The sequence below is a fragment of the Peromyscus californicus genome, unplaced genomic scaffold (assembly GCF_007827085.1).
Source record: "Peromyscus californicus insignis strain IS unplaced genomic scaffold, ASM782708v3 Scaffold_14__1_contigs__length_90479793_seg_1, whole genome shotgun sequence".
NCBI lineage: Eukaryota > Metazoa > Chordata > Mammalia > Rodentia > Cricetidae > Peromyscus > Peromyscus californicus.
In genome coordinates this window covers 1973047-1988447 of record NW_026294435.1, presented here as the reverse complement: position 1 = coordinate 1988447, position 15401 = coordinate 1973047, and the positions used below count along the sequence as shown (strand labels likewise).

At 32.6% G+C, this 15401-nt stretch overlaps 1 protein-coding gene across 4 annotated transcripts in view; it reads right to left on the bottom strand.

The window, feature by feature from the left end:
* Window positions 1-3238: 3238 nt before the first annotated feature.
* The window catches only part of Cdh19 (cadherin 19), a 108611-nt gene continuing 96448 nt past the window's right edge, over window positions 3239-15401 (bottom strand). For 2 of the 4 annotated variants that reach the window (XM_052736448.1, XM_052736447.1), the window contains exons 10-12: window positions 13314-13431; window positions 11115-11366; window positions 3239-6311 (exon numbers count right to left, since the gene is read on the bottom strand). In XM_052736448.1, the coding sequence (XP_052592408.1) occupies window positions 5821-6311; window positions 11115-11366; window positions 13314-13431 (861 nt within the window). In that variant the 3' untranslated portion in view covers window positions 3239-5820. The other 2 variants (XM_052736450.1, XM_052736451.1) reach the window with 2 other exon arrangements.

The window sequence follows — 15401 nt, the reverse complement described above, 5'->3', positions numbered from 1 at the left end:
CAATATTCATTTAGTGAAAATTCTCTTCAGGAGATGGGGATGTAGTTAATTTGATAAAATACTTACCTAGCTTCAAGACTAGCATCATTCACAGAACCAAACAACAAATTCCCTTGAGCTTTTCTTGTAAATTTACTTTCTCTAATCAACTACTGTTATTTTCTCTAATCAAATAAGCTAATGGACACATTTATAAGATTATGAAATTCTGAAATATATTTCAAACACAGGCACTTTCTCAATTATTTGGAAAGTATGTATAATTATGTATTATAATTATATATTTACTTATAATTAGGCATCCCTGGAACTGAACTGGAGGAAACCTGTGAGCATCAGATGTGAGTGCCAGAGTGATACTGAATTTGGACATGACATAGCTCACTCTCTACTTTACAGAGGAGTGTCTGTTTCTCTTTAGTTTACATGGACTTGTGCTGTTGGTCTAAACATACTCTGGCCTACACACAGAGAGAGATTAGATATGGATTAGATCTCCCGCACTTCCCAAATTAAGCAGTGTGGTATGTTCCTGTATTCTCAGCAAACAGTAGGTGATGGTAGGTAGATCAGAGGTGCAAGATCATTTCTAGCTACACAACAAATTCAAGGTCAGTGTTAGTTAGAGGACTCTTTATCTCAAAAAACAAAAAAAAACCCCATACATTTGAATATCTACCTATTTACATGAAGATGCTCATTAAATCTACATGTAAAATAGATACTAGAAGTATAATATACTTGATATTTGTTATTTTCTTAACAAAACGGCATTTTCATATTTATCATTTTATTTAGCATAAGTGAAAACAAGCTTGAATTTTCATAGTTCTACCAATATCATTGTATTTAAGAGCATAGTGCCTATTTAACAATAATAAAAATATAAAGTAATATGGAAATGCCTGATATGTTATAAAGAAAAGACCTTTGCTCATGTAAATTATAGTATTGGAAAAGACATTTTATGATATGCAATAGTTACAGAATATTATTAATAAATATATAATAGTCAATATACATTTATTTATATAATTATTACAATTCAAAATATTTTCAAATATTTGGATGCATTGCTCTTCATGCCAATTTAATGTTATGAAAAATGTGCTAGTTTTAAATAGAGATAGCATAGATAATTAACTTTACAGAGTAGTCTTCCTGAATAACATAGATGTCATTTGTGATAATAAGAAATTTTCTGAATTTTGAGGTGTTATACATTCTAAACTACTACCTAAAAGTTGCTGCACTAGCTCAGAGATGAGAGAGATAGTGGAAATTTCTAAATTTCAGAACACATGGCAATGTGTACTCTAATGCATTTCAAAGAGAACAGGGAGGATAAACTTAACTTAGGGATGAAAGTTTCCTTTTGTCTTGTCACAGGTGAAAACAATTGACTTCCAATTTAACATTTTTTAAAAAATCATAAATGGAGAACTATGAATAATAAATGTCAGACATGGGCAACACATTTGCCAGAAACACTTTTAGATGAATTAGCAAATTTATGTTCCTTTCTTTCATGTAGTTCTAATACAATTCCTACATAAGTCAGTTCTTCCATCACTTGCAAAGTGAACAATACCAACTCTACTTTAAGAGATTTGTTTATAAAATATGTATACCAGAATAAGTTGCTGTAAAAGGTTGGTTGGTACATAACTTTTTACAGTCTCTCACAGATAAATGTTATAGAGAAATTATTTTCAAACAGAAAATTCCATGCATAATGCATAACAAAAGCAATTAATTTCTTCCTTTGGTAATAATGAAATAATACGCTGGGGGAACAATGGGAGGGAGCAGAAAAGAAAAGCAAGCAAATTATTTTCCCAAATTAACTCATTTTCTTATTTTTCCCAATCCATTTTAATTCTGATAGCTACATAAAGAGGTATGTCTAGAACTTCCTGAAGATAACATTAATAATGTAATAATCATCATTATTTCAGTAATAAAGGCAGGTAAATGTGTGCAATATCTGCTGTGCATTATGTGTATCATGCATACATATTTTGGGTATAGTATAATATAATACATACATTCCTTGTATATTAGAAATTCAGCTGGATTTTACAAAAGTTTCATGCATTCTTAATATTCCTATTGCAAAGATCTAGGTGTCATGGGAAAATGTTTTAAATAATTTGCCCAAGGTTAGACAGCAAAAATGTTAGAAGCCAGAAAATAATTAAAAGTAAACTTTATAGACCATTTATCTAGCATACAAATAAGGCAAATTATGGAAATGCTTAAAATTAGTACAGAGAGGTACTCCACTTTCTTTATGGTATTAAAATTCTTTGGATTTTCTTACTTCTTTAGTCATGAAGTATTTGAGTTACCATTTCTAGCTTCATGCATACCAGAACTATATAATTTTATACTGTGAAAGTTACTAATATAGGTCATATTTTAAATATCAATATGAATAGAAGAAGTGTATGGAATAAAATTGAGTAAACTCTTTTACTATGCTCTAACCTATTCTATGACTACTATAATTATATTTTATTTGAATTCTTGCTTAGGTTTTAAATAACAAATGGAATTGTAAATTGTTATTGGAATTTTATTATACAGAATTTGAATGATATCAATATATAAAGTCTTCTTATTAATTTTTAACTAGAATGAATCATCAATACAATGTTTTTCTTTATTCAGTTGTAGATATCTTTGCATTGATTGCTCTGATACCCAAAGGGGCCAAATATTAGTTAGAATGCTCCACAGCTCTTGGTTATTTTCAAACATTCACAAGAACGCATTTACTATGTTGTAGAAGACCTCATCAATTCTTCAAGGTTAGTAAAATGTGTGTCCTGTACTAATGTAGCCACTGCTCACGGTCCTCTGAAGCACAGAGTGTGGTGGGAAGAGGAGAGTTAAGATCACTATAAATATGCTGGAGCTTTTTGAATCCTACTGCCTTTGTGTTCTAGGAAGATACTGAACCTATGATTGGTCTCTCCAAGAGTGCATCATACATTATATTTTCAGAGACCCGTCTCAAGGACTTTATGTCTGTATTTACCCATGTGAAACATTCTCTGGTTGAGTGATTTAAGCTTCTTCTTAGATTCTACTGTCCTTGCAGTATTTCTAAAGCTGGAATGTCACTGTTTATTGAAAACTCATAACTTTGCTTGGCTTGGAGCTACAAACAAGCTACTGCACTTCAGATTATAAAGTAAGGTTCACAAAAATCAGACAATGTTCACACAATTAGTTAAATTAAAATGAATTTATTCATACTCATATCAAGAGGCACAAAATATGTTCTGAGAAATGTAGTACTCTTTATAGTCTTTTTAAAATAACTTTAAATATTGCTTATTTTTAAACAATGGAAATTTGAAGCTTATGTGTAAGATTGTGAGATAAGTGAAAAGATTGTTAATATAAAGATAGAATATATGCATAACTATTTATGTTAATTTAGATTTTATTAAAATATTCCAAATCATGTAATGTGTGTTCAACATGGCAGATAGCTGAACTTTTGCAGCACTTATGTTTAAGCAGAAGATAAACAATAACAATATTGCCCATTATTGCTTCTAGCAGTTTATAAATTCCCTAGTCCTAGATAAAATTCCCTGAGATGGCTAAAAGTGGTACATGCTTTACTAACAATTATGAATATAATTAGAAAATTTCCCAGTGTATCCTGCATTTTACAATCCTATAATTATATAAAGCACAATGTGTTTTTAACAAATCTCCACAGAGTAACTAATGATGAACAATAAACACATTGTTATATAATTTATATCATATATATATAAGTTGTTCATACAGATGACCAGGGTGATTAATATATAAAAACTCTGCTGTGATTACCAAGTTTATTTTCCCTTCTTGACTCTATTTTATTTGTATTTAATCATCTTTGTTTATCATACTTTTCAGTTCCTCAGCAAGGATTCCATTACACTCATTTTAAAATTTATGAAATAGCCATTAAAGGATTGATTTTATTCTTTACAATTTGTACAATATATGATTGAGCAATAGGCCAATATGATAGGAATAATAAATTCCCAATGCATACATCTCCATATGAATTATATGTTTTGGGTTTTTTGATAATATTTTTGTTTTGTACTTTTTTTCTTATGTTTAAGACAGAGTTTCTCTGTGTAGATCTGGCCGTCCTGGAACTCACTCTAGAACAGTTTGGCTTCGAACTCACAGAGATCTGAGTGCTGGGGTTAAAGGTGCATGCCAACACCTCCTAGCTGTTCTATACCTTTTTCCCAAGAGCAAAACAATATTACATTAACATGTAATGATCTATTGTAGCTTGCAATGTCTCATCTACTTTTACTGTCTTAACTGTTGTATTTCAAATATGATTGTTTCATGTTCTTACAAGGTAATGATATCTGTGGCACAAACAAAATGATTCCAATTTCAAATTTATATTTATTTATTATTTTATATAGATGTTTGAGTTTCAGAATACAAAGAAAAAATACAACTATTCATTTGCCCTAATACATACAAAATCACTTAAAATATTTCATATAAATATACATACTTAAATTCAAGGTACACACTATTAAATAAAAATAGTCATTCAAAACAATGTGAAGAACATTGTACTCACTGCATTATTTTATATTCAAATATCAATTTTGACTCCATCATGATTTTGATATAATAAGAAACATTCTTGAAAAGTCAATTAAAAATACCATGTTTTATTACCTTATAATAATCTAGTTTATGTTAAAGTTGTGTGTCTGACACCTTAGCATTTACTCCTTCCTAGTACTATGATGAGAAGTTTCCATTGCATCTGATTTCAAATTCAATAAGAAGTAATGGCACTGAGTGATCAGTCACATGATAAGCTCCTAACTAAAGGAAATGCAGAGAGTGGCATCATGTTTTATTTATACCAATAGTGAAACACAGAGCAGATGATTGTAACATCTGTGGTAAATAGTAATTCAAATTTGAATACAATACTGCTGTCATTTGGCTATTACAGTTTTAGTAGAAAGCAGAACATACTTAAGAATTTCTGAACTTTCCATGAGTTACAAAAGCAATAATTTAATCACAAGTGAATGTTGACCTGAATTTGGTTATTGTAGTTTTTCATGAAAAGAATCGGCATTTGGAGTTAGGAAATCAGTCTATGAAAAGTCCCTAAGAATACCTTCTGCTTCCCTTTGTTATACAAACTCAGAAGAAGTGAAGTAATGTGAGTTACTGGGTAGCTGTGATTAATTCATTTTGCATAGATAGGTAAATTCAGAGTAGTAAAGTGTAATCTTGGCAAAAATTTAAAAGTTGCAAAATAAAATGATTCATAGAATCTCAATCAGAAAACTGCTAACATATAAAACAATATTTGTAACTCTTTATGAAACTGCTCAAGTTTCTCCCAGGTCTTAGAATTGATCTTTGCATGGTACCAGGAATTTAGTACACATAGAGGCTTCATTCTTATGTTGTAAAAAAACGGGCAGATGAGAAACTGCGCAGACAGCTTTATTTGGTGCATTTCCTATTTTCCCCTTCTGAGTTGTTGAGAATTTGCATTGGATCACGTGGAAAAATTCTAGAGGATCATCTCAGTGATACTGTAGGGTGGCTTTCAGTGTTATCTAAAATATGATCAGTTTTATCCCTCCCAAGCTCTGTGTTGAACTGGAAATATCCACGAGTGTGTATTTGAAAAGATCATAGTTCTACATAAAGGGCTCCTACTAGACAGAAAGCCAGAGACTGTAATTCTACCAAAAGCCTACCATTTCATGTATATATATACTTCTTGCCTGTTGAGATAGGGAAGCCTTAATTGTTTGGTTGCATTGCAGAACCAAACATACATGCTAATCTTTTAAAACGAGGTCCTAAGTCATTAAGGTAATCAAAATTATCTTCCTGATCAGTGGATCTGGATCCAATGGAGCTCAGGGAGCCACTTGATGACCCCGTGCCTTCAAAAGCAAAGGTCTGCAGTGAGTCAAAGGGTGGAGCACATGAATCTGTGTTTGCTTCTTCTAGCTTCTCTAGGATGAATTGTCGGAATATAGCACTGTCTGGCCCAACCTGCAGGGACTGCCTGTACAGGCTCCTTATCTCCATGCTCTTGCTTTTCCGAGGATTTCTTTCCCTCATGACCATGTTGCTTCTCATCTCTACAACATCAAAGGCATCTGAATCTTCTTCTCCACCGCCTTCATCATCAAAGCAAAATATATTCTCTCCAAATTCTTCACTTTTCTCTGGAATAAGCATTTGCTTTCTCCGCTGCTTCATAGCCAGCATCAAAATGATAAACCCTGGTGAAAAAAGGACAGATGAATATAAATTAACTAATGGAGCATGGTGTCAATTTTGCAGTCTTTGCCCTTGACACAAATTCAAGAAATCACCCTAAACTCGATGACTCTAAGGAAATAAGTAAGATAAGAAAAATGATATCTGAAGCACAGCCATGATTCTGGCTGATGGTTTAGAGGAACGTGCGAAGAAAATAGCATGAACTGTTTTGTCTCTTACTCAATTTTAAACTCAAAATGTAAGTTAATTCTTATTCCAGTACTTAAAAGAACAAAGTAAAATAATAGAATATTTTCCAAACTGAATGTATGTAGTGTCTAATGATCCATGATAATAGAATTTCTGAAAAGGAACCATTTGATGTTCTTTGAGGCAAAGTCATGACACAATTATTTTTGAAGTTAGTATTTATAGACTAATATATATATATATATATATATATATATCTTATAAAGACTACTATATATTACATATATATACTTATTGACAACTATATATATATTCACTGTATATATTTATAGTATGAACAGACTACAAACTGTGCATATATATGTACAAATTTATACAATTTTATTATGTACCAGACCTTGTTATAAAAGCTTAATATTTACTGGTAGACTCCATTCTTATGAAAATCATATAATATCATTAATGATAATATGACAAGTGAGAAACAGAAAGTATAAGGCCATCACATCATATCTCCCGGAAGAGAGAAGACAATTGTAAAACAATTCAAACAGCAATCTCATTTGGATTTTGTGATATAACAGTAGTTTCAGAAAATCTAAATTAACAAGTATATGAACCATACTACTGATTAGTAGCTATATTGGAGATAATTTTTAAAACATGCAGAAATTGAACAATTTCAGAATATATTTTTAATTTAAAAACAGAATAACTAAATATAACACATATTTGGGGGGGGGGTTGTGTTTGTGTTTCAACCATAATCAATCCTCCATTGGCTTTGGATCTCATGTACCTCCTCAGTATTTTCTATTGCAGTCTTTGAAATAAATATGAGGTGAACTTATTAAAATTATAGCCAAGAGATAAATGGTGGGTAATATTTCTTGTAGAAAATGGAGACAGGACCCAAATAAATTAGAAAAATGAGACAGTGTAGCTGATATAACAGAAAACATGGAATTGTGAAAGATCACTGTGAACAATTACATATTGATGAGTTGGACAACATGGGAAAAATGAATTCCTAGAACATATAACCTACTGAGACCATACTGAGGAGAAATGAGAAATATTCAGGCAAATTAAAAAGAAAAGAGATTGGATCAATAAGTCTACCGTGAAAAAGAAGAAAAGTCAAGGACATCATATTTTTGCAGCTGAATTTTACCAAAAGGTTTAAAAAGGTATGAGATAAAGACTTCTCAGAATCTTATAAAAACTCAAAATGAAACACTAATTTGATTATTTATACATATAGTGGCTATGTCAACTGATAACTGAAAGTTTTTATAAAGATTCATTTATATTTTATGTGTATAAATATTGTGCTTGCATTTTTGTAAGTCTGTGTACAGGTACCTGAGAAGGCCAGAAGAGTGAATCAGATCTCTATGGAGACACAATTACAGGTAGCTGTGAATCATGTGGGAGTACAGGGTGTACTGGAAACTGGATCTCTGGAAGAGCGACAATTGTTCTTGAATGCTGAAACATCAACAGAGCTGAAGAAAGCTAAACTTTTATGTGCCCGCTAACAATTGTCATCATAGATAAAGAAGACTATGGAATCCAATTACTATGTTGTATTAGTGTGTGTGTGTGTGTGTGTGTGTGTGTGTGTGTGTGTGTGTGTGTGTGTGTTTGTACAGAGAGTGGAATATTATTTGTTGGGAGTGTAGCACAAAGCTACTAGGGCCCACATATCCAGAAAAACTGAGAATATTAAGCATATGTGGACTGGATGTAAAACCTATTCTTATATCAGAAAGCTAGGAAGTGGAGGTGATTAGCAGCCTGGTGATCTATGTTATCTGTTGATCCAGCCAATATCAACCTCCTATTACCAAAACAAGACCAAAGGTGGTTAGTAATCTAAATGGCTCTTAAAAACTCTGTAGCGCCCCCCCCAAGCTTCCACACTCAGGACCAGAGGTGGCTAAAATCCTAAATGACTTCTTTGCCATCTGTATGACTGATATCAGATCAGATCCTTCCTCAGACTTTCAGCTAATATAGGTAGCCTATTTGTGGAACCCTTCTTCTAGGAAGAAATTACATGTAACATGATTTAAGTTCCAATGTAATCACGCTTCCTTGGGCACCAATGATTGAATTATACCATGAAACTTTTATTCCAAATTATACTGTGTTTAAATTTGCTGACAATAAAAAAACCTGGTATCAGACTCCCCAGAAGTTTTGATACAGGTTGACAAAGACAATCCAATCTGAGTTTTCAGTCTCATCTGTTTGCATTTCATTTTGCTGACTAAGACCTGCAGAGATCACCTCAATTACTGACCTTTAAAAATTAGGGAAATCTCTCTACAACATGAATGATCTTACAAAAGTATTATATTATATAAATGATGAGTTAAGAAGAATAAATTCTGGACCTTTGTTGCAGAGGAAGATATCCTTAGAAGTATTAGAAATTTTAAATTATTAAAATAATCATATGCTATTATATAAAATTATAAGTATTGGTCATAATTGTGCTTTCAAATGAAGTAAATTAAAAGTAAAAATGAATATATGTATTATTTTAGAATTGAAGTTACTACATAAATAGCCATCATATAATTTCAGTTCCTGTACTACAAACAGTAGAATAAGAAGGCTACCAATACATGACTTTCTAATATTAATTGAAGCATTTATGAAAATCTGCCAAAAATTTTTGTTGACCCACACCTCCCATCAACAAAATATGTCTCATGTCTTTTGTCTTGAAGTTGTGTATTGTTGTTTGTGGAGTCCAGGCTTAGGTTAGTGTTATTGCTGAATTATATCTGAATACATTGAACATCTTAGGATTCTTCTGTTTTTCCAAAAGTCTCTGAAAATAATATGCAAAATTAAAGCTGGATCCAAAAGATTATATTTTTACAATGTTTTGTAAAGTTGTGTTGTTAGGCTGTGACATAGAAACAATAGATGTTGAATGTCTGAAAAAGACACATTGAACAAATTACAACCACCCCTATAGTGTTTCAACCTGAGTGGGCAGTGTGGTTGGTAGTCTAGTATTTCATCAAAAATGACTGCCCTCTACATTGAATTAAGTTGTATCATCTTGGGTAAAGTTCCTTGTGAAGAGAAATCAGGGTATAGAGGTCAGAAAAATGAAGGAATATAGGCATAATCAATGAATAATATGCAGGTTTAAACTCCACTTAAGACATTTTACAATTCACTGTTATCATCTTTAAAATGAGTACAAATTGCATTCTGACAAAAGCAACAATAATAAGCCAACACTTAAAATTAGAATGATTTTACTGAGATTTCTTTCTATTCAGTGCCTTAGATACTCTGTCTTCTACATTCCACACTATCATTTTTTATTATTGCAAAAAGTATCCTCTAAGTTTTAAATAGAAAAATAAAAGTTTTTTTTAAATTTATGGTCTAGAGCATGTCTCTTTTTAGTGGAGCAGAATTGGGATTTTCTTTAAAAGATAGAGGCTTAAGCACAGGAAAGAAGCTCTCTGAAAAAAACAGGTATACCTGAAAGTATAAACAAAACAAAATAAAATAAAAGGCAGTCATAAAATTGAAATTTTGATACACATATAATCATTGTGTGTTTAATCAAATAAATTAACATATAGACTATCTCAATTAATTTTAAGTTAAATAGGAATATTTAATCACTTTAAAACTAAAGACCCATACCACTTTGTTATCAAATACCAAACAGTCATCCATCAAAACACACATGAAAGCAAAACTATACAGATTGAGAATGTTATATTTGTGTATTTCAGAACATGTATACACACACACACACACACACACACACACACACACACACACACACATATATATATATACAATTAATGTAAAATGGTCACCATTTTGAACAAAAGCAAGAAGGGTAAATGGGAAGTGGAAAGAGATTTATAAAATGATATAACTATATTAATATCTCAAAAAATAAAAGAAATAGTTTTTGAAAGTCATTCTGCCCTTTGCAGCAATATGGAAGATCCTGGAAGTCATTACTTCAAATGACAAAAGGCAGCTGCACAAATACTAATGCAGGATGACCTCAGTTAGATGAGTTCAAAAAGGCAGAGAGTGATTGGCTACATCAAAGAATGTATTCACTGTTTTTCAAGCAGTACATAGGAAAACATTGTAGTACAGCAGGAATAAGCCCATGTGATGTATTATACAACGTGTGACCATTAGAAATAGCAATGTAATACATGCTTGGAAATGTGGTCTTTGAAGTACTGCTCATAGTGCCCTGTTCAGATGCCGGAGTGCTGCCTACTGGTATTTTCAAGACACAGAGCTTCAGTAAATAATTGCTACAGAACCCTTGACAAAATATGTATTTCTTGTACTGTGTTTCAATTCTTCATTATTCTGGTAGGTGATGAATTTTGGTTTATTTACTTATATAATATAGAGAAAACCATCCAATTTAATAAGTTGTGGTTAAGGATCAAATCACACAATAAATACAATGAATTGAAAACCAACTGTATTTGGTTTTAAACTTGAATGTGTTTAGAGATAATAAACACATGTAGAGAATAACTACCTTCTAGGGTTCCTTTTGTAATTGAAAGTTTGTAGCATTCAACATGACTTACCAAATATTGCCATAATGAATACCAGGATGGCAATTATTACTTCTTTTTTGAATCCCATGAGAAACAGAAGTCCCTTGTTAGTGCACATCTCTGTGCTTCTACTTTCTCCACAGTCACAGACTTGTATAGTGAGGGTGTTTGTGCTTGTAAGAGATGGGATTCCATTATCGGCAATCAAGATGATCATGGAGAAGACAGGCTCTTCTTTAAGGCTAAAACCAGTTCTATTTGTCAGAATTGCAGCTGTGTTATCTAAAATAGAAATCCATGTTAACAATTTTTTTGAACAATGTAAACTAAATATGTACTATGTAAATACTAAGGGCAAAAACATTTCAATATAATCATCCTAGGCAAATAAAAATTTATATTAAAATATCTAGTCACAAATCATTTTGAAATGTTCTAAAAATGATTTATATAGTTAGAAGAATTATTTGAGTCAGTTCCAAAAGATCCTGGGGAATATCAAAGATGCATAGTACAAAGAAAAGGAAATGTTTTTGACTCAGGCTTCAGTACTGGTAGGGGTTGTTAAGCATTAGACGTGTACTAGAACTCTCAGCTTTATTTTTATTATTTGTGCCCAGCACTCCCTCAGAACAAATTAATTTCACAAATCCTGGATTTGTGTAAGATATTCAGTAACCTAACTACAAAAATATGTGCTCTTAAATAATATACATTCTAATTGGAAAAAGAGATAATTTAATTTTGGAGAGAAATCCTATTAGAATATTCATTTTATTGTAACTTTACCAAGTTATATTTCATGTAAAATTCCAAACATACCTTCATTACTTGTCATCTCAATTCATTCATCAAGATAACAACACAACAGAAATTAGTGATGTATTTCATGAACATTTCAAAGTACAAGTGAAGCTGAACAATGAGTACTTCCATTTATGTGAAAATTCTCTCAAAATCCCCAATACTTAGAATGACATTTTTCACTAACGCAATTTTCTTCTCTCAAAATATTATGAGGTTTTCTTTTCTAGGTCTTTGTGTCTGTTATTTGTTTTGTTTTAATGTTGAGTAGCCTTCTGTGATAGCTAATCTTGGTTTTCCAGTTGATGTAATGGAGAAAAGGGAACCTCAATCAGAAAAATGCCATAATTAGCTTGGCTTTTCTTGATTGTAAGTAGATGTAGAAGGGCCAAGGCTTCTAATGCCATCTTTAGGCACATGAGCCTAGGCTTTCTAAGAAAGAGAGTGCAACAAGCCAGAAAAAAAAGCATGCCAGTAAGCCTCTGTGGTTTTCTGCTTCAAGTTCCTGCTCTGGCTTCCACCAAAATGGACTATAAAGCAAATAAACCCTGTCCTTGCCAAGTTGGTTTTAGTCAGTGTTTTATTACAGCAACAGAAACAAACCAGGGTATCTTCCCATTACCCTAAATAATATTTGTATCCAAAAAATCAAATTAAGAGGCACAAGACAACAACATTCATTTCACTCCCAGACTGTCTAATTTATAAAGTTTGAGTGAAAAGGAAAATGTAAATATATATCTATACAGTGGGCAAAAAGTTCTTTAAGGTTAATGAAAAAGCTAAAGAAAACATTTTTAGAAGTTATAATTTTTACACAGAAGAAGCAGAAATTCTGCCTTTAAAAAAATTCTAACTTCAGAATATTTACTATTCAGTTAATAAAGTCTTTGTGTTGAAAGGTAAAGAATAGATTTAAACACTATGTTTATGTAACCTAATTAGTGTTGCCAGATAGTCATAATTAAGTCAAGCTAAGCTCACTGTATTTAAATATAGATTATTATCTCTTCATCTTTACATTGATAATTGATAGAGTCCAAGATGCAATAGACCTATGATGTCACTACCATAGTAATATTTGAGAGCCTATAAGACTTTCTAGTATCTTATAATGAAGGATAGCTTTCTGTTTTAAATTTCAGTTCAAAAAGCTATAAATCAAATTCATAGACTTACATTTAATATGCAAAGCAACTACATCTCCAACCCTTATACTCATGACTTTTAAATGTGTTTCTAGTTTGAAGAAATATGAGGAATAACAGAATCAGTGTCCTTCAAAATTGATTGTGAGTTATTTTCCATTTTGGCCATTGCTCTTTATTTTATTTTCAGTATTGCAAGAACAATAATCAGTTCTCCAAACCCACTGGTATAAAAGATGTTAGATTGCACCAAACATACTTATAGATGAGGAGTTACCTTGATTGTCTGTTAGTATAAAACTTGAGTTGTTTGTGTCTTCCACAGAGTGATTAAAGTAAAAATGGTGATCTTCTATGGACTCATCTCTGTCTATTGCACTGATGATCTGAATTACCTGGAAAATATAAAGAAGGTGGATTGCTTTTGTTGGGAATTATAAACCAATAAATGCTTGCTGTGGGATGTCGTTCTGCTCTGTATGCTGTGAATATATGTTGCTCTGATTGGTTGATAAATAAAACATTGATTGGTCAGTAGCCAGACAGGAAGTATAGACAGGGCAAGCAGATGAGGAGAATTCTGGGAAGAGGAAGGCTGAGTCAAAAGTTGCCAGCCAGACACAGAAGAAGCAAGATGACAAGGCAGAACTGAGAAAAGGTACCAAGCCACATAGATAAGAATTATGGGTTAATTTAAGTGTAAGAGCTAGTCAGTAATAAGCCTGAGCTAATGACCAAGCCATTATAAATAATATTAAGCCTCTGTGTGATTATTTTATAGAATGCTGTGGGACTGTGGATGAGAGATTTGTCCCGACAATGGGCCAGGCAGGACACAGGAAACATTCCAACTATATTTGGCACCCAATGTGGGGCTCTCAAATTTCCATCAGGCCTAAAAGAGTTTAAATAGGGCTTCTAAACACATAATAGGGGAGCCAAAACCAGTGGGTACACACTGTATGGGCTTGAATGTAGCATGACAGATTCCAGGAACTGTACACAGTGGTGTCTGCAAGTAATGCAGCATGGTGCATGGTGGATATAGGTTTTGCTAGTACAGACTAAAAAAAAAGAAAGGAAAGGAAAGGTTTTTGGGTTCTTCACTGCTGTATGAAAGGATAGACCCACTGTTTCACAGAGTCAGCGATGAGCATGGTTCCCCAGAGCTGAGGGTAAACATACTTCTTCCATGTTGAAAAGCTGAGGTGAACAGAGCCAGCAGCCAAAGCTGCCATTTCAGTCCTAGTCATTTGTGGGGTCTTGTCCCACCAGGAACTTAGGTCACCTGTGAAGAGGTGGGCTAGAACCAAGGAAAGGTAAGTGCGTGCTGCTAGCCCATCCCCCAGCCTCCCTCTTATGCGGAGACAGTCAGGTGCAGTGAGAGTCAAGTCAAGCAAGGACTCATTTATTGTTAGGCAGTAAGTCTCTTTTATACCAGAAAACCTCAGAACCCTAGGAGGGGGTAAATGAACCAACAATCATTTTAAAGGTCACTCTATACTCATCTTCTTATTTATGAGTTGTTTATCCACTGACATCACCTCCTGATCTTAGTATCATAAACAACTTGAGCTAACTTTTTTCTGCACCATTTGTATCTAATCTCTGTACAAACAACCCAAGCTTACTTCCTCTCCACACCATCCTTTGTATGTACTCTCTGCATAAACAGCTTAAGCTCTATTTGTCTAACTTCCTCTCAGCACCCTCTTTGCAACCCATATATGCCCCACAGTCATTCTGCAGTTTAAAGCAATAGATTCACAATAAGATGGATTCAGATGGAATAAACCCTAAACAGTTTACAGTGTGTGTAAAAATGTACATAGGCTTGGAAGAGAGAAGAAAAGGAATATAGATAGCTATATAAAGAAATAGAAAGTTTTAAAAAATAAAGTCTTTAAAGAGAAAATAAAAGTAATAAAAAATAAGCCATGTAAAGATGGAAATTACACAGAGAGTCTGGATTATATTTTCTTTGGGACCTTTAACTTCAGAGAGATATTTGATTGTAAAGGCTAAACAGTTAAACCAATATCTATATTTTAAAGGTATCTTGACTTCAAAATTTACATCTAAGTTATGTTGCTTGGATAAAGGAGGGTCTGCTTTTGTTTCCACTGGAAGCAAGAGGCTATAGATTTGTTCCAGGTTAATATGGATCAGATTTGATCAAGACAGACCTTCTAAACCTTAACAAATTGTATCTATCAATAAAGGTTATAGCCCATTTTCCCAGGACTTGACCATTATCTCAAATTTTCTCAGGATTCACATAAGATTACTAGTGTCCCCTATCAGCAGGAAGCAGCCTAGAACACTATGTTCACATTCCCCCAAAATGGATTATGTATATTTGTCT